The 26,186-nt window shown below is 44.3% G+C and overlaps 1 protein-coding gene across 4 annotated transcripts in view; it reads right to left on the bottom strand.

Annotated features, from left to right (window-relative positions):
* TBCE (tubulin folding cofactor E) overlaps positions 1-26,186 on the bottom strand; it is a 90,211-nt gene that overhangs the window by 3,799 nt on the left and 60,226 nt on the right. For all 4 annotated transcript variants that reach the window (XR_009053770.1, XM_057735393.1, XM_057735395.1 and 1 more), the window contains 10 exons: positions 18,169-18,354; positions 13,217-13,305; positions 7,475-7,574; positions 6,208-6,310; positions 4,753-4,829; positions 3,359-3,454; positions 2,758-2,822; positions 2,603-2,667; positions 2,080-2,232; positions 1,360-1,513 (listed from right to left, as the gene is read on the bottom strand). Coding sequence is in view for 3 of the 4 variants with exons in the window: in XM_057735393.1 (XP_057591376.1) it covers positions 1,360-1,513; positions 2,080-2,232; positions 2,603-2,667; positions 2,758-2,822; positions 3,359-3,454; positions 4,753-4,829; positions 6,208-6,310; positions 7,475-7,574; positions 13,217-13,305; positions 18,169-18,354 (1,088 nt within the window). In the remaining variant the exon portion in view is untranslated. The remainder of the gene's footprint in view (positions 1-1,359; positions 1,514-2,079; positions 2,233-2,602; positions 2,668-2,757; positions 2,823-3,358; positions 3,455-4,752; positions 4,830-6,207; positions 6,311-7,474; positions 7,575-13,216; positions 13,306-18,168; positions 18,355-26,186) is intronic.

The following is a 26,186-nucleotide window of genomic DNA, read 5'->3' as shown; positions in this document are numbered from 1 at the left end:
GCCAGCAGCAGCTGGGATGCGAACCTGGGATCTGCTTCCTTTTATTTGGTTACTTGTTCAGTGTATTTTTGGAGGGATGGACAGACAGCAACTGCTTCCAAAAAGCCTGGCATCCTTCTGTCTCCTATGTATCACATCACTGAGACAAGATGAGGCTGTGCTTGCAAATACTTAGAGCACTGATGCTAAGTTTCACCTTTGGTCACAGTCCCCTTTCTTTCCGGGTCCTGAGAGAAACGTGACCCACAGACACCTTCACCAGGCGGCAGCCAGTTCATGCTATGCTGACCTGGGCACTCAGAACCACCTGCTGCAAACCAGGTCCCCCGCCAGGAAAAGCGGCCTCTACGTAAGGTGTAAGGAGAGCAGTCCCCTTCTGCTCTCACTTCTGCCAGACTCGCCGAGGACAAAACGTCTATAAACACCCCACACACATCTGCTTTGTCGTCTGCATTCTTAGCGGGGAGATGCTGAGCCCTACGTGCAGGGCTGCTTCAGAGCCTTCCCTTCCCGCCCCCGGGTGATTTAGAATTCACCTCAAGTGGCCAGGAAATCGGGCCAGCTAATGGAGTCATTTGAAAGCAATTCCCATGGGCAGCTTTTCTTCCTCAAAGATAATGTTCCAGCCTGAATCGTTTATGCAGTGAGCTTCTTACATTAGGAAATATATAAAAAAGAAAACCGCATAAAAATGAAATTTGGAGTAATAAGTCAAAATAAAATGGAAAGTACATCAGGGACAAAGAGTCCTGAAGTCAGAGCTTCAATGTCCGAGGACCAGGCTGGAGAAGGTCGGGAAACACCTTGCACACCAGGTGCCAGGACTGGTGAGTCCTTCGAACAGAGCGCCCAGGAAAAGTGCACTCAGCTCTCAGGAACATTAAAATTACCCGGGGAGCTTAAAAAATACCAGTGCCTAGGTTCCACATTAAATGCTCTTCATTTAAAACACTGTCCAGGGTATAGCCAGGGTTGAGATGACCTAGAGTGCTTTCTGCCCTTCCTACAGTAGGAAGTGGGACCCACCTCCCGAATCCAAAGTCTGGTGAGTAAACACAAATGAGAAGACCGTCTGTTTAAGAGCTGTTTTCCCCTCCCCAAATGCCATGCTCTCCCTTCCAAAAACCTAGAGACTGCCCAGCTTCCTTCTGCTGAGAGATGCTGATTTCTCTAAAAAGAACTACTGAATTAATGATCCGCTCCCAACGAGCTGCAGGAGCCCCTCTCGTCCCCTGAGCTGAGCACAGAAAAGCCCCAGTGCAGAAAAGCAGCAACCCCGAGGACTTCCTCTGACACCCAGAGGAAGCTGTGTCCCGGGGCACAGTCCCCGGGGCAAGGGCCCTGGCGCACAGCACGTACTCAGGCAGAGGGATAGGTATCTAGGATGGGCTGCAAGAAACTCCTCGTTTGGTCTGTTTTTGTCTGGATCCTGATGGCCACCAGCCTTTTTCCAGTCATTTCCAAATGCTTTTCGGTAGTCCAGCTCAGCCCCACGCCTTTCCTCTGGCTGAATCTATATGGATATGAAATAAAAGCAGGTCTCTTAAAGCACTTTTCTAATGAGTGTGTCTTGAGCCCTGGCCTTTCTCCACTGCCTACCTGTAGAGAATAATCAGACCGAGAGGGACAAGACAATATATTTCTACCTTTCCTTTTTACCATCAACAGAATCCAGTTTATTCAAAAAGAAAAATGGAGTGCAGTTTTATCCTTTTCTTCTTGAGAATATCTACCCACGAACCAGTTTCTGGACTATGCCTGGGGCCGAAGGTTATGGCACGAGGCCCTCGGCCTGGAGGAGCTGACTTGCTGAGAGAGTACCCAGTATTCCTCCCCCGCCTCAGAGGACAAAAACTGGGCCGGGGCAGCTGAGCAGCAGCTTTCCCTGCAGGCATCCGGGTGTGACGCCACCTCCTGAGGAGCCGGAAAGAACTGCCATGACTCAGCCGCACAGGGACGATACTCACCACTTGGAAACGGTATCTGATACCCTCTACCATCTTCCACTGTCGCGTCTCTTTACACTGGACTGTTTGGTTTCTAGTTTAAGAAACGCCTTGTCAGGACACCAGCACTCACCTCACACTTGTTCAGGGTCCTCAGCTGAGCGATCCTGGCGATGAGGAACTGCCGTGTGGTCTGAGCGTCTTTGCTGCCTTCCGTCAGGGGGTTTCTGGTGCAGGACAGCGAGTGCAGACTCTGCAACTTATCCAGCTCATTGATAGAGGACCACTGAAACCCAACAGAAGAAAACATATGAAAATAGACGTTTAAGGCTAATTTTTCAGATTATTTGGACTAGCAGCCGAAAAGCAAAAGTCCCCAGTTCCAATGGAGGCATGGAATTTCATCACGCAGCTAGCACCCACCAGGAAGACCACATTCTTTACGACCGTGCCGTGTAAACTGACAGGCGGGCTGCTTAAGTGTGAATTAATCTAATTTCTTTTTTAATATTTTTGGGTTTGTGTGAGGAGTTTCACTCTGAGGAAGCATTTCTCTTTAAATTTAAAATATTCTTTAATAACAGCAACCTACAAACCCCATCACGAGAGTGGAAGTAAGTGATAATATAGTACGTACGTTCTGAAGAAGCTCTTACCTGTGATATCCGATTGTCATTTAGTACAAGGTATTGCAAGGAAGGAAACATTGATGTTTTGCACCCTAGAAGAAGAATTAAGTTACATACTAGAAGAGAAAGAAAGCTGAAGCATGGGGGAGCCGGGGGAGGGGTTACTGAATAATCTCATATACCAATTCCAGCGTCCGGAAATCGTATAGAAGAAAGTCCAATGTCAGAAAGGATTAGTTGTTCTAATCTGAAATGTAAAAATGTTAAATTTGATTACATAGAACAGTATAAAATGTATGGGCTATCAACCAGACTAGACTTGTAAATTTTTTCCTACACCCTACGTTTTCATCCCATGTAAAATGCTTGGAAACCATAAAGTCCGATTTAGGGCACGCAAAGCAGACTCTGTGTGCTACATTCTGATGATGCTGCCGTCATCAAACAATTCCTGGTGCCTGCTGCTGTGCTAGGTGCTAAATGGGTCTCAGAGGAAAGAGACATGGTCTTACCTCCCAAAGTTTATTGAATGAAGACTTGATATTAGCACCAGGGCAAAGTTATTCATTCTTCAGTGATCTAGTACAGACACAGACTACACTGTATGTGGTTCACAAGTCAATTCTCTAAATGAATTCAAATCAAAATTTCCCAGAGGGAATTACTCAATTTGGGAATTCCATCATCATCATATTTCCACCGAGAAAGTGTACATAGCGCAGGACCCACTGACTAAAGATGCACCAAGCACTACTGTAATAGGCATTTCAGGAGCCGGGTTACCTGGGCAGGTACGCTATTAGAAGCAGCTGGTTTTCATCAATTAACTGATTAGAGGAAAGGTCTAACAATTTGACGGTCTGTAGAACATCAGTTGGCCTGTATGGGAGATAAAATGTTTTCAACATAAACTTAATTGTTTTCAAAGATCTAGCCTTAACATACCTGCATCTGGTGTTAAGGAGAGGTCGAGGGCTGGGAAGCAAGTGTATGATATGACTATAAGAGGGCACCACAAAGGATCCTAGTGGTGATGGGAATGTTCTGTGTCTCGACTGGACCAGTGTCCTGGCTGTGATATTGACCATAGCTTTGCAAGATGTTATTGGGGGGGGAACTGGGTGATGGGTACAGGTGATCTCTGGGTACCATTGCTTATAACTGCATGTGAATCCAAAATTAACTTAAAATTAAAAGTTTAATCTTTTAAAAACTGCATTGCCTGTATAATAAATAAAATTCTGAAGAGTAAATTTTCAGATTTGAATCCTTTGAGAATTTGCTGTAAATGTGTCCATGTTTAAGTTTATTTTACATACTAATTTAATGATATCAACAAAAGAGGAAGATTAGGCAACAACATATTTAATCTACATAAGAAAATAGGCTTTTTACACATACAGTCATCCCTCAGAATCCGCGGGGGATTAGTCCCAGGACCCCCATGGACACCAAAACCTATGGATGCTCAAGTCTCTTATATAAAATGACACTATTTGCATATAACCTACACACATCTTCCATGTATTTGAAACCATCTGTAGAGTACTTATAACACCTAATGCAATGTAAACAGTTCCAGTGCACAGCAAATTCAAGTTTAACTTTTAGGAATTTCTGGAATTTTTTTCCAGAATATTTTCCATCTGTGGTTGGTTGGATCTGGGGACACAGAACCTAGGGGTATGGAGGGCTGTACTTTTTGGTACACGGACCTTAAAAAGGTAATTTAAAATCCATATTTAATCCTTATAGCGTGTCCTACAGAACTTCCATTTAGAAGCAGAAGTTAAATACATTAAGTAAAACTAATACAATTCATGGCTTCAAAAATATTTAATTCAAGGTTTTCACTCTGGTGGGGTTTCCTCATTTAGAACCTCTTAGTGACGTTTGAACTGACATTCTAATTTGTGAAGGGAGTGAATAATAAACATTTCTCTATCTCTTGTTTGCAAATCCTCCTAAAAATTAATGTTAGGTATAATTGAGACCAGTTATTTATTCAGAATGACTAAATGATACACAGGTACTTGTCAGAGAGGAAATGATTATGCCTCTTTACCCTTGAAGTTTGGAAAAACTATAATATTTTAATACATAAAAATGCTTTTGAACTAATATAAAAAAAAGAATGACTAAATAGTGACAGATGCATTGATGTAAACCCTGGTTACCTTTCTGAAATGACGATATTGTTAGACTCAAGGTACAGTTTTTCAAGGACAGGCCACCCAAAGGCACAGCGGAGCACCTGGGGGGAAACTCAAGTCAGGGTGAGGCGGCCTCGCTGGTCATTTTCCCCGGGTGTTTATTACTAGAACCTCCAAAGGAATTCAGTTCAGCTACTGTTTTAGAAAACAGTGCCCTTTGGGGCTTCCCTGGCGGTTCAGTGGTTAAGACTCTGAGCTTCCACTGCTGGGGGCACAGGTTCAGTCTCTGGTTGGGGAACTAAGATCCCGTGAGCTGCGCAGCACGGCCAAAACCGAAAATAATTAAAAAGAAAAAAAAGAAAAGAAATGCCTTTGGACATCCTGTTACAGACTTTATCTCAGGCCAGGAGTGCTGGTGGGCGGCTGATTAAATTACAGTGTTGAAGGGCCAAGCTTGAATGGCACGGAGCACTCACTACGGCCACCTGGGAACAGCCAGGATAGGTATCAGCCCATCGTGCAGGTACACCCTGACCTGTCCAAGGTGGAGCTGGAGGTGGTGACTTCACACACTCTCATTAGCGGATACAGTTTAACAGAAGGAAACTGATGTTAAATACCTTTCCTCACTTCTCAATGCCAACCTGGGTTTATAAGGAACGTACTAATAGGACAAACTTTCTCAACAACTATTTCTACATTTTCTCACTGGACCTTTACTGCCATCTCCACCGCCGGAGTCTCTCTGGGCCGTGCCCTTCCTTCCTGTTCTGGAGGGAGCCGCTCTCAAGGAAGGAGCCCTAGGAAGGAAGGCGGCCGGCTGTGGTCACAGATGGCCCAAGTGAGAGGCCACTTATCTCTTGTGGAGGTGCCTGGGCTGTACTTCAGATGAACAGCTTTGCTGGGATATGCTTATCTGCACTTGGTTTGAAAGTGGAGTGTTCTGGGTGTGTGAAGTCAGTAAAGCTCTGACAGAGCCGAGCAGCACCAGATCTAAGTTCCAGAGGCTGCTGGGCCCAGGACCCACGGGTCCGCTCTGGAACCCAGCTGTGTACGTGAGCACTGGCTTCTAGGAGCTCAACTGCAAACAGGAAAAGGTTGTGAGAACTTGTCTGCAGGTTGGCCAAGGCCCTAACAAGAACCCTCGTGGGGAAACTCAGGCAGCTAAAAGCTCAATCCACAGCCAACTCTAAGGCTTTTCAAAGCCCGGTGCGCACTTGCTGCAGACCACCAGCAGAACCACGGCTCGGGAGACACCGGAACTAGTCAGAGGCACCGAGAGAGAGGATGGATTCTGAGATATAAACTTCTACTAACTACGAGGATTTCGTAACTCCTTTCTGTAAGGCTGTTTAAAGAACCCTATTATCTGGATAACAGGATGATTAAAATGAAGTCACTGGTGGACTTCAATCCCCCTTTAAACCAAGAATTTAAAACTGCTTATTACTGGGTAGCAAACCAAAGGAATACAATTACCTCCGCCCATGTTATTCCTGTCCGGTTAAGGACCAAAACCTTCAGTGCAGAAAATGTTCCAGTTGGAGATGGTGAAGAGGAGGGAAATTTTAGTTTATTTTCACTGTGTAGAAAAAGAGACACAATAAGCTTATTGCAATAGAGGAGGCCCAGCTGAGACAGTTACAGAAAGCAACAATTTGGGATTTGATAGGAGTTGTCTGGTTTGCTTCAACCTTAAAATGCAATTACATTAAAAACAAAGTGAGTCAAGACTACCTAATTTTTAATAGTTACAACATACAACTTGTTGGTATCTGACATGCAGAGATGTGTTCACGGGGTTAGGGCTGCCATGAGGCTGCAGATTTCCTGAAACACAAGGCTCAGACATGGATGTGTGAGGTCAGCTTCTGGGTTCACAAGCTGCAGCCCTGAACGCTGTAAAATCCAGTCCTGCTCGCAAGAGTCTTACTGACATGTTAGAATTTTGCTTCTAAACAGAGCCTGCCCTTCTGCTGTCAGAATGGATGAAATAAATTACTGCCCTTTAAGTTCTCTCTCAAGATCCTCATCTTAGAAGGTACTGCATCTTGACAGTCATTGTGAAAGAAGATACCATAAAAGCACATTAGCTCTTATTTCCAGAAGAGGTGACACCATGGTTCCAAGGACACTCTTTGTTCTATTTGGAAGGATAACTAATTTAGGCCTGTCCATCTGATCCACTGAACCTGCCTGAGCCAGGAACAACTCACCTGTATGTGTAAAGTTGGCTCAGGTGTGAAAGGGGGAGCCTGGCTGAGCCCTTGGAAAGTTAGGGTCTGAGATTACAACAAGTCAGATACTCGAGAAGCCCTGGCAAACTGTGACATTAGTCAAATATGGAGCTTGGTGAAAAGTCTTTATCAGAACTGAATTAAACAGCATTCCAATGAAATGAGTCATTCCTAAAGCAATTCCATTTTGGGCACTTCAGAAGGAACAAGCACCTTTACTCACATCTCCTTCTCCCCAGTTAAATATCAAGCTCCCCAGATGGCCCATCGTCTATGGTCAGGCCTACAAGAAACACGAAGACCTTCCAGCTTGATATGGTAACCTACCTGCCCCCCCATCAAAAGTAAAATACATTCCCTATTAATGAATTGCCTCCATGACCATTTGAAAAACCAGAATCATCCAAGAATATTAAAGAATAAGTTAAACTTAGGTAAATTCAACTAAGCTGTCCTCCCCACCTCAGTCTCACAGAGATGCTGACAATTAGGCCATGACGAGTTCGTACCTGAGGTTAAGGACTTCCAGGCGCTTGAGCTGCTCAGCAATATCTGTGACTTCATCCCATGATGACAACAGGTTTTTTGACAAATCTATGCTTCTAATATCTAAATGCACGTGTTAAGAAACAGTGATATGGAAAGATTCATAAAAGACAGGATAGTAATTACCTCAATTCTAGAACATGGGATTGTTACTTTTCACTTTACACCTTCTATTCTGCTTGAAATTTTTTCTTGAGCGCACATAACTTTAACCCATTTTAATCAGCCAGCTGTTCACCCAGAAACCAGAAAGTTCATTGTCACACACTGCAAACTTGAGACAGACACAGACAATCAAATGAGTGAGAACCGAAGGTCATAACGCCAAGATTCTAGCATTATCCGATGAAAAGAGAAAAACCAACAGTGATGGTAATTTTGATTCACGAAGCACCTCAGGTGCACCCACAGGCCTTGCCCTTGGCGCTGCGGAGCCCTGCAGTCTCACATCAAGCACAAGCATCTCCCCCCGGGGGCACTGCTGAACTCTGTGCTGTGGGAACCCCCAAGAAAGGAGAGGCACCTCCAGGGGGTCAACAGGGGTTAGTGTGGACATATGTTCAAAAGTGTTAGGAGTGACCTGGGACTCAGAGGGTCTCCTATAGACTGGATGGAGTAAGTGTGACACCCACCGTCCCTGGTACAGGAATCCAAAGGGGGTAAACCAGTAGGACGGAAAAAGAAAGGCAGCTGATGCCAGAGGGGAGTGGTGACAGCGCCATCAAGGGGCCTAACCCTGGGCAGAGAGGCAGAAGAGGAGCTTGGAGCAGCACTGGACCAGCTCAAGGAGATCTTACACACCGCTCTGATACATGCGGAAACTGTTCAGTTCATCCTCTATTCTGCAAGTTAATGACTGGGGGCCAGATGTCCAGCAGTGAACATGCCCATCAGTAAACACATGCATCTCTGGTGTGCTAGATACAGACACGTGCTCAGAGTAACAGAGCCAGACCTGCAGCAAAGGGAGTGTGTGGGGAATTTATACACGGTGCCCACGAAAGACCACTTTCTCTATAAGGTGACATGTGAGCAGAAAACTAAAGGAAATGAGGGAATGCCATCCTGGAGAAGAGCACTGGGACAGAGAGGATGGCATGAGCAAAGGCCCTGAGATCGGAACGGGTTTGGCCTGTGGCCGGGACAGCAAACTCCCATGTGCCTGGGCAGAGGGCGTGGGGCCACTAGAAGGGAGGTCCCAGAGGCCGCGGGGGCCAGGCCAGATCACAAAAAGCTTTGCAGGACCTTTGTTAGTCTCTGCCTGAAAGGGGAGCTACTGGTGTGAGCTGACCTAGGCCTTGAGAAGGTCACTCTGCTGCTGTGTGAAGGAGCAGACTGCTGGGAAACAAAGGGCAGAAAGAGGGGGCGGGAGGTTCCTGAACAATCTGGGCTCGGACCAGACCAGGGCACCAGAGGGGATGCGGATGTCAGACTTGATATCCTGATAGGAAAGCGGAGCTGATGGGACTTGGGGATGGATTTAGACGAGAGACGTGAGAAAAAAAAAAGAAGAGTTAAATTAACTCCAGGGCTCCTGGCCAGCGCTACTGGAGCTGCCCTTTACTGACCCAGGAAAGACTACAGTTGAGCAGGTGAGAGGGGACTTAACGTCCTGCCGTGTCCCGTTGCAGATGACTGTGAGACACCCAGAGTATCAGACACACAGTGGACAGAAAAGTCTGCAAGCGGACAGGTCTGGCCGCAGTGCAGGAGCCCGGCATCTGCAGGCTGGAGGCGTCTCCTCGGGAGCGAGCGTAAACAGAGAGGCCGAGGGCCAGGGCCTGAGCCTGGGGCGCAGCAACCTCTGCAAGAGAGACTGAGGAGGAGCGGCTGGTGAGGGAAAGAGAATCAGGATCAAAGAACAACAACTGCCCGTGTGCCCCACCACCCACTGCGCGCCGGCAGCACTGCCCCTTATTACGGAAGGAAACAACAGAGGCACAGAGCAGTTAGTAACTGTGCCGCCTGGTGCAGACCAACAGGTGTGAACTTAAACCCAAATCAGCCTCAGTCCAAAACCCATTTTCTTACAACCCACAATGCAACAGGGCGTCTTTACACATAAAGCATGGAGAAAGTAGCTTTTAATAAAAATAGTGGTGTCAATCGACAGGGCTGGCTGCAGAGGAAAGCCTTTCAGGCAGGTACCAGTTAGGAAGCTCCAGAGGTGGCAGGAAGAAGGGAAGGAAGGTTGTGGAAATGCACAGAAGGGGATGACCCCACCCAGCGGCAAAGCAGAGCCTGTGCCCGGCTCCAGCTGGCCGCGGGAGAATCGGGCTGGGGGCTGAGGTCGGTTTGGACGGTTTTAAATGGTTACATCTTAGGTGGTTGTGTAAGCACCCACACGACACCCTCCAGCTTGTTGGCTGGCCGTAGGCCCAGGTTTTCACTCTGTGACTCTTAGGGAACAGCTTGCCGGCTCCCGACCTAAGGAGACTCTAGAAGAACACAGTAGGGGCGCAGTAGGGACTTGGAACTAACGCCCAGAACGCTGGGGGCAGAATTCTTGGGCCCTGACAACGAGACGAGGGGCAGCACGGCGCTCGTCCAAGCTCTGGGTCCCATTGCCGGAAACAGGAGAGAAAAGCTGGGCTTCTTTTCTCCCCCTAGTAGGACAACTACCACCTAAAGGTGTCAAATCAAACAGCAGGAAAGCTGCAAGCACGGGCCCACTACTTACTAGCCAGATACAGAGCATCCTCAGTTCCCTCGGGCTCCTCCCCAGCGACCCGGCCACCCACTCCCTCTGAGGGGCTCTAGGCTGCCGCAGGAGCAGGGGCTTGACCCCGACACGGGCCTCTCCTCCTGTCCCTGCAGTGCAGCGCCTTGTGCTGCCCTGTGTCCCCACGGCCACTCCATCCTAGACACGCCGACCTCCGTGTGATGGCTGAGCCGGGCGCCTTTCATGCCTGGCGGTCAAACTCCAGCCGCCCTTCACTTCCACCAGCCCTGCTAACTCTGGGCCATTATGCTGGTGGGAAAGGGTTCAAGTCCAGTAATTCTCCACTCGCTCACACTTCCCACTGTGTAGCTAGAATTATACATGTTCCCACTAGTCTGTGCAGAGCACAGGGACAACCTGCATTCTGACACCAACTCCAAACAATCTGACAGTTGTGAACACAGTGCCCCCCTCACGTGTGCACACACGCACACACACAGTCCAGGGAGTTCCTGGTGCTCTTGCTCCTGCGGGCAGAGGTTCTTCCCCAAGTTTACAGCCAGCTGGTGAGGCATCTCTTCCCAGCGGAGCTCTCTGACCTGACACGCTCCCACTGCCTTCAGTCCCGGCTGAGCCAATGACCTGAGAGGAATGAGCCTAAAAATGATGACTGGATTAAACACAGCAGGCAATCCTTCAACTCAGGGCAAGAATTCAATCAGCAAGTCCCAGGCATCCATCACTGGGTCTGCAAATATAGGCCATGACTTGATTACCTCACCAAACTTCACTGCCTCACATCATGGGTGGACGTTCCTCCCCAGGAGAGAGCGGTATACAAGAGAGACGCTGACTCCCTAGCACACTGCCGACAGGTCCAATCAGCCACACAATCTACACGCCCAAACCCCTCTGCTGACCCGATCAGCGGATTCTGTGTGTTGAAAAGGAGCCTTGTCCAAAGAAGACATACAGATGGCCAAGAGGCACATGAAAAGCTGCTCAACATCACTTAATTATTAGAGAAATGCAAATCAAAACGACAATGAGGTATCACCTCACACCGGTTAGAATGGGCACCATTAGAAAATCTACACACAGTAAATGCTGGAGAGGGTGTGGAGAAAAGGGAACCCTCTTGCACTGCTGGTGGGAATGTAAATTGATACAGCCACTATGGAGAACAGTACAGAGGGTCCTTGAAAAACTAAAAAGAGAGTTACCATATGACCCAGCAATCCCACTACTGGGCATATACCCAGAGAACACCATAATTCAAGAAGACACATATGCCCCAGTGTTCACTGCAGCACTATTTACAATAGCCAGGTCATGGAAGCAACCAATATGTCCATCAACAGAGGAATGGAAAAAGAAGATGTGGCACATATATATAATAGAATATCACTCAGCAATAAAAAGGAACGAAATTGGGACATTTGTAGAGACATGGATGGACCTGGAGACTGTCATACAGAGTGAAGTAAGTCAGAAAAACAAATATCATATATTAACACATATATGCGGAATCTAGAAAAATGGTACAGATCAACTGGTTTGCAGGCAAAAATAGAGACAGATGTAAAGAACAAACATATGGACAGCAAGGGGGGAAAATGGAGGGGGGAGTTGGGCTGGGATGAACTGGGAGATTAGGATTGCCATACATACATTACTAATTAGAAAAAAAATCAAATTGTAGTTTACTGTATGTCAAGTATATCTCAGTAAAAGTCCTTCAAAAAAGAGAGAAGAAAATGAGCCTTAAACCACCCGATTCCCAGTCTTCCGAAACCACTGAGGAGGAGGCCAGGCAGACTACACAATGCGCCAGGCACCTCTGTGGCACTTTGCTCCCTCCAAGCGCCACTCCACACCCACGTCAACGCCCCAGCTCTGCCCCCTAACCTGCAGAGGGAGCCACCGCATCTGGGGCCAAGGCGGGGTGGGAAGCTGCTCACAGGCAGAAGTGACCCATGGTCCCAGGTCCCCACAGACCCCCAAGGCGCAGGGGACCGCGCCTCCGACACACTGGCTGGGGAGCGCCCCTCTAATTCTGTCACCACAAGGCAGGTACTGTCAGGGTGGCCAGAAGTATTCTGCTAAAGTAAAGCTACTCACCTGCCATCTCTTCAGCGGAGAAACCTGAGTATAAGCTGCTATCTTTTGCATAAACTATTATGTAGGGACTAGGCAGACTTAAGGAATTGGGAGAAGACCTTTTAAAGTTAGAGAAAGTCTATTTAATTCACCACCTGGTTTTGTTTTTTGGGGGTTGTTTTTTTGTTTTTTTTAAGGCCAAAAAAACCCCCACCAGCATTTATTTGGGGTTTGTTAGGACGGCAGCCCAGGAGATAGATCCAGGAAGTACTTGAATTGTGTCCCACAGACTACAAAACGGGGCACGTTTATTGGGAACGTTTTTAAACGTACCTCCTATATTTTTAGTTGTGGGCATACGAGCTATACAGGGCAAAAAACCCAAAAAACACACTTGTAAGAGAAGGTACTCATAAGAGATGACAAACCAGAAAAGCCTGTTTTGAGGTATTCTAACAAAACTGCACCCAGCTGCATGAACAGGAAACTTACTAATGGAAAGAGCTGACTTTCCTCCCTCGCAGGAAGGCAGTCGGGGCTGGCACGGTGGCCTGGGTACCAGCCATGATGCCAGCCCCTCCCATCCCTTCCCTCCCAGCCCACCCTGGACGGCCTTCTGCCCACAGGTCGCCTGCCGAGCGCTAGGCCTTCTGTCTGCGCTCAAGGCAGGGGGCACAGAAGGCAACGGACAGAAGCAGACCCAGCCGCATCCGTCCTGCTTGAAGGAGCCCGGTCCAGAAACTCCCACTTTACATCTCCCTGGCCAGGGAGAGTCACATTGCCTCACGTACCTAGACCAGGAAGGTAACAATCTACCTGGGCAGTGACAACCCCAGGTGAAACCGCATCCCTGTTAGAAGAACGGACACTGGGCAGGCAACCAGGGTGTTCAAGTGTCAAATCCATCCAGACCCCGGGGACGAGTTCCCATTGGAAAGGATACTAGGACAAGCTTTGGCAATTCCTCCTTTGTCACCAGCACCATTTACTGCGCAGTTCCTCAAAGACACTTCTTGCAACTTGCTCAGCTGACTGCATGAAAAACACATAGTTCACACATATGCATAAATAGGTATGCTATCCACCCATCATTCAAAAAAATTGAAAAGTGTTTCAGATGTGTAAAAAGGCACCAAAAATAAGTCCCAGTACGACCCACCACCCAACTTAAGAAATAAAGCATTACTGAAAAAAAAAAAAAGAAAGCAAGCATTACAAACACCACACATGTAACTGAAGTCCTTTGAGCTCCTTTCCACCACCCCTTCACCTCCTCCTCCACTCCCCACAGGAGTGTTTATTTAATGTTAAGCATTTCTTAATAGTGTTACTACATATTTCCATGTCCCTAAACAGTTACAGTATCTCTGTATATTATGAAACTTGACATAAATGGTAGCATACTGCACATATCCTCCTGCAACTGACTTCCCCTCAACAGTACGTCATGCAGCAGTGAAATGTAGCTATGTGGACATGTGCTCCAGAACATGCGTCTTCACACCCTGTAGTCTGTTACTGCATGGAGAGACCACAGGTGATTTATGTCCTCCACTGGGGACAGGTAGATTCGTCCCAACAGTGCCGAAGGACACACTACTGTGTAGTCTTTGCACCCACGTGCGAAAGTCTCTCTAGGGATACAGCCTAGAGAGTGTGTGTGCATGTCTTCACCTTTTTTAGATACTCTCAGAAGCCACTTAAAAAAAAAATTTATTTATTCATTGGCTGCCTGGGTCTTTGTTGCTGTGTGCGGGCTTCCTCTTTTTGTGGAAAGCCGGGGCTACTCTTCATTGCGGTGCATGGGTTCCTCACTGTGGTGGCTTCTCCTGTTGTGGAGCATGGGCTCTAGGTGCCTGAGCTTCAGTAGTTGTGGCACGTGGGCTCAGTAGTTGTGGCTCAAGGGCTCTAGAGCACAGGCTCAGTAGTTGTGGCGCAAGGGCTTAGTTGCTCTGAGGCATGTGGGATCCTCCCGGCCCAGGGCTCGAACCCGTGTCCCCTGCATTGGCAGGCGATTCTTAACCACTGCGCCACTAGGGAAGTCCCAGAAGCCACTTTTTAAGTGTAGAGAATCTGTGTTTTCTATTCACTAAAAGAGCCCATGGGGGAAAAGAAAAGTTTCCATAGTGACGCCTGTTGTCAGGGTCACTGCCGCCTCTTCTCAGACCATCCTGTCCTCCCCCCACTGCCCACCCGTCAACCCCATCCCTGCCCTGAGGCCGGAAGGTGGTTCTGGCGCCAGGACTCAGGTAGAGTCGGTAGAGACAGCCACCATTAAAAAAAGAAAAAAAAAAAAAGAGAGAGCCCACGGGTCACAGTGCCAGAGAGTTCAGAACGCAGGATCTGGAGCCAGACTGCCTGGGCTGAAATCCCAGTTCTACCCCTCTTCTGGCCTTGGGTGAGACCACATCTACACACCCACGTTCACAGCAGCGCTGTTCACAACAGTCACGTGTAAGCAAAGCAAGTGTCCAGTGACCAATGAATAAAGTGTGGTCAATCCACACGACGGACTATTACTCAGCCTTAAAAAGGAAAGAAATTCTGACACATGCTGCAACACTTGTGAACCTGGAGGACATTATGCTAAGTGAAACAGGCCAGTCACAAAAGGGCAAATACTGTATGATGGCCTTTGGATGAGGTACCTACGTGGGCCTCAACTTCACAGAGACAGAAGTAGAATGGTGTTGCCAGGGGCTGGGGGAGGGAGAGATGCAGAGCTGTTCCTTAAGGGCTACAGGGTTTCAGTTTGGAAAGATGACAAGATTCTCAAGACGGAAGGCGGTGATGGTTGTACAACAATGTGAATGTACCTAACGCTACCGAACTATACACTTAAAAATGGTTAAGATGGGGGCTTCCCTGGTGGAACAGTGGTTAAGAATCCCCCTGCCAATGCAGGGGACATGGGTTCGATCCCTGCTCCAGGAAGATCCCACATGCCACGGAGCAACTAAGCCTGTGCACCACAACTATTGAGCCTGCACTTTAGAGCTCGTAAGCCACAACTATTGAGCCCATGTGCTGCAACTACTGAAGCCCACGTGCCTAGAGCCCGTGCTCAGCAACAAGAGAAGCCACGGCAATGAGGAGCCTGCGCACCACAACGAAGAGGAGCCCCCACTCACCACAACTAGAGAAAGCCCGCGCACAGCAAAAAAAAGACCCAACACAGCCAATAAACAAACAAACAAACAAACAAATAAAATGGTTAAGATGGTAGATTTTGCGTGATGTATATTTTACAATTTTAAAATGCTATGATAGTTTAGTGAGTATTTGTGAAGCTCTCAGAATACTGCTGACATACAGTAATCATTTTATAAGTACTTATAAAAATAAACATAAAACTGACAACCTCTGGGCGGAATACGAAGACCAACACGCAAGGCATGAACTATTAGTCATCAGAAACTAGGGGGGAAAGGCAGGAGCAAAGTTCCAGGGCAGAGGCTCCCAAACTTTCCCAGTGCACAGGGCCCTTTGTGTTTCAGTAATTTTCCACAGTGCCCCTAGGCCAAAAGAAATACCTCACAGTTCCATTTACTAAGCAGTGAGGGCCAAACAACTTAAAAATTATTTATGTCCCATCAAACTAATGTCTGTCGGACACTGCGCAACTTTCCAAACTCTGGAATCAGACTGGACCCCACCACCTCCTTTTCCTGTTCCGTGATGATTTTCAGGACATGCTTCCTTTTCTTTCAGCACGAGAATGGCCAAAACGCCAGCTATGCAAGGATATGACACCATGGAAAGGAACAGCAGGAATAGCATGAAACTGAACTACCTCCAACTAGCAGTTTGCACTGTGTCCGACAGATGTCACTGTTTCCCTCTAAAATTAAAAATATCCTGCTGTGCCCCAGCGAGTTCCCTGCAGTGCTTGAGAAACCTTGGTACAAAGCTTAGGGATCCGGGTCTCAACACAGACATCATTCCAGGGCCACAGCCATCTCCAAAGAGAAACCATAATGGTCTTTATTTGGGTTTGATTGCTTTATTATGCATTCCTCAGTGCAACAAACTCAAAGCTGGTCAGCTGGAATTATTACGTAGATAAATACAGTGGCTTAAAGTAGAGGTTTCCGTCTCCAACAGTGATGCCTACCGTTCACGGCAGGATCTCAACAGCTATTCCGAACAGCTCTAAGAGCTTAGGTGTTGTTTTGGAAATGAGGAAACTGAGGCTCAGAAGCCCGAATTAACTAGCTCTAACTGGTGTCAGGGCTAGAAAGTGTCTCCGCTGACATCTGAACCCAGCCTGACTGACTCCAGCATTGGATCCTTTCCAGGGAAGACACCAGGTAACTACTGACCGCACTGATACTCAGGCAGCAGAGCCATTCACCAGAAAACTCCATGAGCTGTGTGCAGTTGCTCATACACTAGGGGAGGAAAATCTCTTCCCGTCTGTTGTTAATAGTCACAGACCCCATGGTGTTCTCTGAAAGAGATTAACCAATAGGGGGAAAAATGCCTCTTTTGGGTAAATGATATTTAAATATTTGCATTTTAAATGGAAAAAATAAAGCAAAGCACTCTAACCCTATGAAGCACATAGTTCTATAAATCAACAGCAGAAACCATTCACGTTAGTTCTCTCTTGACTAGTCACGACTCTTGTTCAATTTATATCTTCTAAATCCTCAACAATGAATATATATTGTTTGTAATTAACCATCAAGTTATTGCTTTTTCAAAAATCTTGATTTATTTTGAATCTTTTTTTTTTTTTTTAACGGCTGGTCATCTATGCTAAAAAGCAGAGGCATCAACACATGAATTTACTGGGAGTTCCCTGGCGGTCTAGTGATTAGGATTCAGTGCTTTCACTGCCATGACCCAGGTTCAATCCCCAATTGGGGAACTGATACCCCACAAGCCGCACGGCATGGCCAAAATTTAAAAAAAATTAAAAATAAAAAAAAGAAATATATTTACTCTTCAGCATTATCCCCATGTGCACTTAAACCCTGGATCATGTTAAACCTTAGTAACAATAATAACAACAAGAGCAACAAAGGGATAGCAGAGAATTTTACTGAGAACAAACCCACAAAGTGAAAAATCACAGGCCTACGCCAAGCAGCAGCAAAGCTACTCTCCAGAGTGGCCACCAGGGGGCACTACTAGGATGCCTCATCCAGGTCAGGGTCAACCACCAGGCCCTGACCATGGCTAACCCAGTGCAACCTGGGAGGTTCTTGAGCAGTCGTGGGTGGTTCTGTGTGAGTATCAGCTTCCACTCTCTCTGGTTCACGGGGTGCATCAGAATGAGCTTCTCTGCACAGCATCACTGTGTCCAGAGAGTTTGAGAGGACAGAGACAGTTCAAACGAACCAGTTTCAAAATGCACTGTGTAGTGCCCCTCAGACTGCTACACAGTCACTTGGGGTACTTCTTAAAAGCAAGAGCCCATGGTATTCGGATGCAGCAGGTCTGGGATGGGACCCAGGATTCTGCATAGTGCAGAAGCAGCCCCGGTGATGAGGGTGTGGAGCCAGAGATGGGAGCCACTGGGTTCTAGAAGGTGCCAGTGCTACACGGCTACAATGTAGACTTCTGTTTCCAATTCTGACTTATCACCCAGATGTCAACCTATCAACCTTAGTTTCGTCCTAATTAGTCAATACAACAGAGCATTAATATTAATAATGGGCAAATCAATGTTTTATATGCAATCTAGGACAGTCCTATGCTAAAATAAGGATTTTAATTTCCCTAAATACTCAATCCTTGGATTCCTCTGATTGCAATCTGCTGCTTTGTGGAAAAGACAGACCACTTTGGGAGCAAAGTTCTGAGCACTGACATACTGTCGGGTGAACTTAAATCCTGAACTGTGATAAAACTGTAAAAGCTGGCTCTACCATTATCGGTTCCACTGACCTTTGCTGTTTCACAACGGAGTCAAAACCAATGGTTTCTACAGGTTTATTTCCAATTGTAACAATCTGCTCTTTTTCCTCTTCCTCCGGTTCATCTTCTAACACATAGCGATTCTTAATTGCAGTGAGAAAATCTACTCCAAAACTGACCTTGTTTGGACGAATGAAAGATCCTCCTGTCGGGTGCCTGGAAGAGGAGAGAAACGCAACAGAGGAAGTATCACCCATGGGAGCCTTTAAATAAGACCACACACACAAAATCCTTTCTAAACTGTCCGTCTGCCACAAATGTAAAATGTCTGCATTTACAAATATATTAGCAAAGAAAAACAATTAATTTTTAAAAAGAAGGAAAAAGAAAATATCATCTTCCATGAGGCAGTGTTCTAAAGGTCTTCAAAATTTTCTGTATGCTGAAAAAGTAAAATCAGCATAAAAGGGAGGGTGATATACTAAAAAAATGTGTAATTGATACAACTGATTACAAATGGTTGTGAGCTGATGGAAGCACATAAAATCCCAATAGATAGACAAGAAATATGGAATAGATGATTCAGGAAAAAGGAAAGAGAAGTATTAAATCCATGGGGGAAAGTTTTACCTTGCTAATGATTAAGAAATGTAAATTCAAATAATGAAACTATTTTCAACAAAAATGACAAAAAATAAAGTCCTAACACTCAAAGACTGCAAGGCTGGGTTAGTTCTTGATTGATTGTATAATCACACTCCTGGGAATCTATCAGCAGGCAATGATTTAAAAATAAAAACAAAATTGCATTTACAAAGATTCTATATAATAGCATTTTTCTTTCTTTTTTTTTTTGGTAATTCAGCACCTCTGGAAACCATAAAAATGCCCAGCTGGACAGGAACTATTAAGTAAACCAGATAGATGTAGTCATTAAAATATTCTAGCTGTAATATTCAATAAAATTACTTACAGAATAACGTTGAGAATTCTAAAAATTGAACCAAATTCTACATGACACAACTGCGGTAGAATCATATCTACAGCTACAAAAAGATCGAATCAGGGCACAAAGAAATGAAAATATTTGTGGATAACAGGATTATATACAAAAATCTTTTAAATGATAATTTGAACTAAATGAAAGTTCAAATATGGGGCCGAAATAGAGCATGTGGAAAGAATTCTACAGAAATATAGGATAGTTTGCCACAATTTATATTTAGGTTTTATAGCAATTTTTGGTAATAATCTCTAGAATTTAATAAAATATTAATCATATTGCTGTATGTAATGACTGTTGTCAGGCTTTCCAAGAGATTCAAAACAGATCTTTAGACACATTAAATTTCAGCATTCAGCACCGCATCATGGCAACAATAGGTTACTTTCAGGGAAATCTAAGTATGCCTATAAAATGGCTGTAAATGTTAATATCATCATTTGATCACAGTAGAGAATAAATGAAGAAATATATGAATTGCCAAAAATTGTATGATAAACACTATTTTGGCTTACATCCTTTAACTCTTAAAGAAATCAAACTTCCCTAGAAGTCACCATAATTAAAGAGGATGAAAACAATCCTGATGATAAATTTTCTCAATATAAACATATATACTTTTTTCCTGGGAAGTGGGTCGATAGCGATTACCAGATTGTGAAAGGAATTTGTAATCCCAGGAAGTCAGAAGTCATGCCACAGGCAAAAAGAAGTGGCCCAGAGGTCGTGAGAACCCCCCGAGAAGTTGGTGTCCTGGAAGGCAGTGAACACCGAGGACAACCGTGTCCAGGGCTATGAAAGCCCAGACGATGACAGCTGAGTTTGGCCAGTGACTCTCGCACGTGGAAAGTGACCCTGGGAGAAGCGGCTGGGGTGGGGCAGTGGGGCAAGTTCCAGAGTGAGAGGAGCACGGGCCTGCACTACTCTTGCCCCGAGGAGTTTTACTGGAAAGGGGAGAGGAGGGATGGATAGGGAAGATGTTTTCAGATGGGAGAAAGCATCAAACTTGTATGAGATGAAAACAACCCAATGGAGAGGGGGAAACTGTCGATGCAGGAAATTAAATGTTCTATTGCAGCAAAATCAAGGGTCTGTGTCATCTGCTGTGATATCAGAGGATCACTGGCTTCCAGAAGCTGCCTAGAAAATATTTTGTTTTAACCATAGCAAAGGCTCCTAGTGTAAAGAACACAGTTCTGTTTTAACAAGCACATTTCCGTCACTCAGCTAAAGAGGTTCAATGTAGCTAGCCTCATTCTTTTTTTAAAGTTCAAAGGGATCTACCTAACAGATTACCTAGTCTAGGACTGCTCAAACTCAACCCGAAATGCAGTCAGTCACCTGGAAAGCTTACTAGAAACCACCCCAGGAAGTACATTCAGTGCACTGGGCTGGGACCCAGGTTCTGCTGGCTAAAACAATGCGGATTCTGATGTAGGGAGGCCTCGTGTTAGCAAACTCTGATCTAATGCAATCCCGTTTCAGCTGGGGATTCTGGGGTCACCACCACAGAAGGCAACACAGCCAAGACCTGGATTCCTGGCCACCAATGCATTCCTTTCCTGTGTTTCTGTCTTCATTCTCCTCACTACCACAAATTTTAGTAGTTATTAGATCCATCAGTAGGTACTATTTTAATGTTATTTAGTAAATAAATATATAACTGGAGCATAATTTTTAAATATTATTTTTGATTACTTCAATGTGACTAAATTTCCTCTGTAATGCAATGTATTTTTTTTCCCCTGTTTTTAAAAACATTATGTTATGCCTCCCGAAAGGACACACAACATAAAGAGAGTCCTGGTCTAGCGCGTATTCCACAAAGAAGTAGAATCTGAGCTGGACCTTGAAACACGAGTAAGAGTTTGATGAAAAAGTGGTGGTCCTTTTGTCCTACAATAAGCATCAAACAGGATCCTACAAGAAAATCCCTATGAGAAAAGAGAAAGTACAGCAAAAGCAGTACAACTTAAAAGAAAACATTTCTAGAACCGTAACATGTTAAATACAACATTATGTTTTAAACAAAGATGCTTCACCCCCAGTGTTCACTGCAGCACTACTTACAGTAGCTAAGACATGGAATCAATCTAAGTCAATCAACAGATGCATGGATAAACACACACACACAGATACTACTCAGCCATAAAAAAGAATGAAAATAATGCCATTTGCAGAAACGTGGACGGACTTAGAGATTATCACACTACGTGAAGTAAGCCAGACAAAGACAAATATGTGATATCACTTATACGTGGAATCTAAAAAAAAATGATGCAATGAACTTATTTACAAAACAGAAATAGACCCACAGATAGAAAACAAACTTATGGTTGGTTACCAAAAAGGAAGGGGGGGGGGAAATTAGGAGTGTGGGATTAACATATACACACTACCATATATAAAATAAACAACAACAAGGTCCCACTGTATAGCACAGGGAACTATACCCAATATTTTGTAATAACCTATAAGGGAAAAGAATCTGAAAAAGAGAAAGTATGTACATATGTATATATGTATATATGTGTGTGTGTGTATATATAGAACTGAATCACTGTGCTGTACACCTGAAACTAACACAATATTGTAAATCAACTATACTTTAATAAAAAATAAAAATAAACATAAAAATAAATAAAGGTGTTTCTTACGAAGTAAATTACAAAGATCACTTTTAGGTTGTCTCGTTTAATTTTCCATTGTGACTGCACATAAGCCAATCTTGTGTTTACTGACAACTAGATGTCATGTTAAATGCTTTCCGTGTACAAGGCTGAACTAAATCCCAAGGTAGGTTGTTAGGTGTTGGAAAAATAATTCCAGACAATTTAGAACACTAGTTTTTGTACCTCAATCTATCTAAATGCATACAAACAAATGAGTTTTGCATCTAACAGACTATTCCTAGATTCTCACGTTTATGAAATAAGCTTGGCTTATGAAACAGTGAAATTTAATGAAACGAAATCATGAAATGTATGAAATAGTATTAGTGTTGCTTAAAGGAATAACATGGGAGGAAATAGAAGTAGGAAAATATGTTGCTCAAATATTATGTGATTTAAATGTAAAAAGAAGTATGAGAGCACAAAATTTAAAACTAGCACATTTATAATAAATGAGAAAACAACAATGCAAAAACAAATATCATGGTTTTCATTTCTCTCCTAAACTTACACTTTTTAGAACAGTGGTAATGGACAATTCAAGAAGAGACTTTTATTGCCATTTAGTTTGCTGCAGGCAGAAGAACGGAGTCAGGAATGGTGTTAGGTGGGTGCAAAGCAGATGCTGTGTCCTTTACAGATCAAAGAATAACATCAAAGATCAGTCTCCTTTGGAACATTCCTGGCAGGTTTCTCAGAAAACAAAACAGCCCAGCAAATAATGAAAAATGCTAGTTGAATGAGTGCCCACCAATAACAGTAAATCTTCAAAGATAAATAATTCATAGATTTCACTGAGATCTTATTGTCAAGATGTTGCATCTGAACACTGAAATCCTGAACCCTGTCTAAAAGAGAAAAAACTGGGGGAGGGGAGGAAGTGGAGGGGGGAAGGGGCTGAAATTTTTTCTCTTATAGGCACTGTTCACTTCCTGTCTCCTTCTGCCCACCAATTACAGATGCAGCTAGGAAAATCCACATCCTGACCATGGCCCTTGCAGAAATGGAAGTCTCTCAGGAAGCCCTGAAAACAAGACTTAATCTGCCCAATAGAGTTGTCAGATAAAATTCAGGTGCCCAGTTAAATCTGGATTTCAGTTAAAGAATCTGAAATTTGTTACATACTTACAATTTCTCACTACAAGGATGTATGGTGCACGCCCCATGCTTAAACTCACAAATGACTGACTGCTTATCTGAAATCCAAATTTCACTGTGCATTTTGTATTTTTATTTGCTGAATCTGACAATACTACTCAAAGGTAGAAGGGTCCCCAACAGATTCCAAAACTCCTATAGTAAGCATCTTTCTCATTGGGGCTTGTTTAGATGCTGGGAAAGACTGGGTCTCTGGGGAGTTGATGAAAAATGTCATTGATCTTGATACCCTGTTTGTTACAGGCACGTGTAGATCCTTTTCAGCAAGATTGCGTAACTAACCATTCACCAGGAGAGGAGGAATATTCACTCTCATTTAATGCACTTTGCTATATCTATCTATTTTATTTATTTATTTGTTTATTTATTTATTTATTTAATTTTTGGCTGCATTGGGTCTTTGTTGCAGCATGCAGGATCTTTGTTGCAGTGCACAGGCTCTTCGCCGCAGCACATGGGCCTCTCTCTAGTTGCGGTGTGGGGGTTTTCTCTTCTCTAGTTGTGGCGCACAGGCTCCAGGGCATGTGGGCTCTGTAGTTGTGGTGCACAGGCTCTCTAGTTGCGGCACGCAGCCTCAGCAGTTGTGGTGCGCAGGCTTAGCTGCCCCACGGCATATGGGATCTTAGTTCCCTGACCATGGATGAACCTCAAAACACTTTACAACAATCTTATGACACACACAGGATAAGTAACCAAGGGGCTTCCATCTGTTAAGCTGATCAGTACTGTGGGCACAGTCTGGACACCACGTCCCCTCTGATGCCAAGTATTAAAATTACACTCCATTCATGGTGCTGAAGGAAAGGAAGAGTTTAAGATTTCTTGCTCACCAGGAAAAAGAAATCATATAATTACTTAGAGGACATTTTCAATAAAAGCTGAGGGTAAAATAATGACCCACGCAGTTCTAAGAGTTTAGAGTATACCCTTTAGTTTAGGTTGAAAGAAAAGAACTGGAAATCTAAAGGCCAGGTAGACAGAACTTCAAGGTTCATTACTTTAATTAAACCTCTCAATTCCCTAAAAGACAAGAGATGGAGAACAGAGGCACCTGGGAGAAACACTGATGATTGATTCACAGCCATAAATTTGGGATAAACCTAGGTACTACTACTGTAAACAGTTCACAAACATTAATTATGGGTAATTAAAATTATAATCAGGAGACTGCCATATTTACCTTAGGTTATATATGAGATCAGATTGAAACTAAAGAGTGACATGAAATATCAGCACCCATGTTCAGAAGGGAACTTACAAGGTAATCTGGTTCACTCCCTAAACTTCTGTCAATGTCACAGCAACTATTCCAGTAAAAAATTTACCCTGTTTTTAGAGACCTACACTAAAGAGGAGTTCATTCATAGCCAGGATTTGAGCTTGACTCCGTTTTTCATGCTCTACCCATAACCCACTTGGTCACCAATACCTGTCATAACCATCTCAAGGAGTCAGAGTAAGGAACAAATGTGATAACATGGAAACACTGAAAGCTAGCAGTGAAAACATTTCTTCTCTGGGTTAAAGCCCATCTTATATTCTTCTTTAAGGTCACTGTTAAAACAGAAATTAGACCTTTGCAGATGTTATTCTATTCTAAACTAGAATCTCCTGAGATCACCGTGAGCTGATCAGTTGGGAGAAAAATACACAGGGGAGAAGGTATGCCCTGAGGCAGGCCTTGAAAACCACCCTGTCTGTTCCCAAGTTCTGTCCTTCAGTGGCAGGACCTAACCCTGAGCAGCAGGGGGTCATCCAGCAATCTGAGATGCTGGAGAGACTCAAGAAGGAGCTCACCAAACACCCCACTCAATACACCCTGATACCCTGCATGCAACACAGAGGCTGGCAAACTAAGCCTTGTAAGACACACAACTGCACTGTACACTAGGTCTAACACACTCTCAGCCACTTGACATGAACACATGCTTCTGAAGAGATGGGGATCTGAGTTCTGCTATAAAAATGACAACTTTTGACTCATTTCCCTCATTTTGCCATTTACCTATTTCACAAGTATAAGATGGGAACATTTATGATCTGACAACTTTAAATTGGTTTGGCTTCAGGAAAATAGCATCTAGGCCTTAAAAAGAAATGTTTACTGTGGTAAAATACTTATTGTTATTATGACTTTCCAAGTAAAATCTGAACTGTAAAAGAAGACTCCAATGAAGTTAGTAAGAGATCTGAATTAGCTTCATAACAAGTACATGTGATATAATCTATTTTGTCTGATTTAGAGATCCTAAGATATTGGTATAATCTTTACTAGCTGAAGCCATGTTCTAACTAATACCAATATAAGCATTAACAACTATACAGGATAAAGTAATGCCTTTAGTCTAGACCAGTGCACATCAGAGCCAATGCTCCCTTTTATACTGCCCCCAAAGTGAAATGGAATTTCCTACCCATATAGGATCTCAAAGTCAACAAAATGCCCATTTCACTGAAACAAAAGTAATTTATAAGAAGATAATATGTATTTCAACATGCAAATGCTCAGGCATGTCTGCACTAGGAGACACAGCAAAGCAAGGAAATGCTTATTCCAAGGGTAAGAACCTGAACACTAAGTCTATGCCCATCAGCACTTCAGGGCAAATCCCAGCTCTGCCAGGACTGACACGGTCTTCATTTTCCTACTCAGAGTAACCAAGACTGAAAATACCACCATATCCAGAGACCATGAAGGATACGTAACCATGGACGATTTGGGAGGTGCTGGGGCAGGCTCCACAGGGAATGTTCCCTCACTGGAGGTTTTGTGAGGTCATGGTCCAGGCAGGTAAGGGATCAACAGGCCAAGCTAAGAAATTTCTGTTTTCACACCTCTCTAAACACATAAATTGCTCCCTTCATCCTCCACGAACTCTTGACAGATTCTGAGCTGGCCTCATGCCATGTCTGTCACCATCGCTGGCCTCTAGGAACACGCCAACTCTTCTTCTATCCTGACTTCCCAAAATTACAGAATGCTGCACTTGAAAACATATTTTGCTATTATCTGATTTTGACCTTCATTTTAGAGGTTAGTAAATTTAGCCTGGTTTAGGGCCATAAAGATTGTTAAAAGCAAAGCTAGAGGCCTCTGGATTTCCAGGCCAGGTGTGTGTTCACTGTACTACATGTAAAGAATGATAAGCTCAATATTATGACGTTCTTCCAAGAAACTGAAACTTAGGGAAAACAAACAATAACAAAAAATATAA

The sequence above is a fragment of the Hippopotamus amphibius genome, chromosome 5 (genome assembly GCF_030028045.1).
Source record: "Hippopotamus amphibius kiboko isolate mHipAmp2 chromosome 5, mHipAmp2.hap2, whole genome shotgun sequence".
NCBI classification, from domain to species: Eukaryota; Metazoa; Chordata; class Mammalia; order Artiodactyla; family Hippopotamidae; genus Hippopotamus; species Hippopotamus amphibius.
This window is presented reverse-complemented; position numbering and strand designations above follow the sequence as displayed.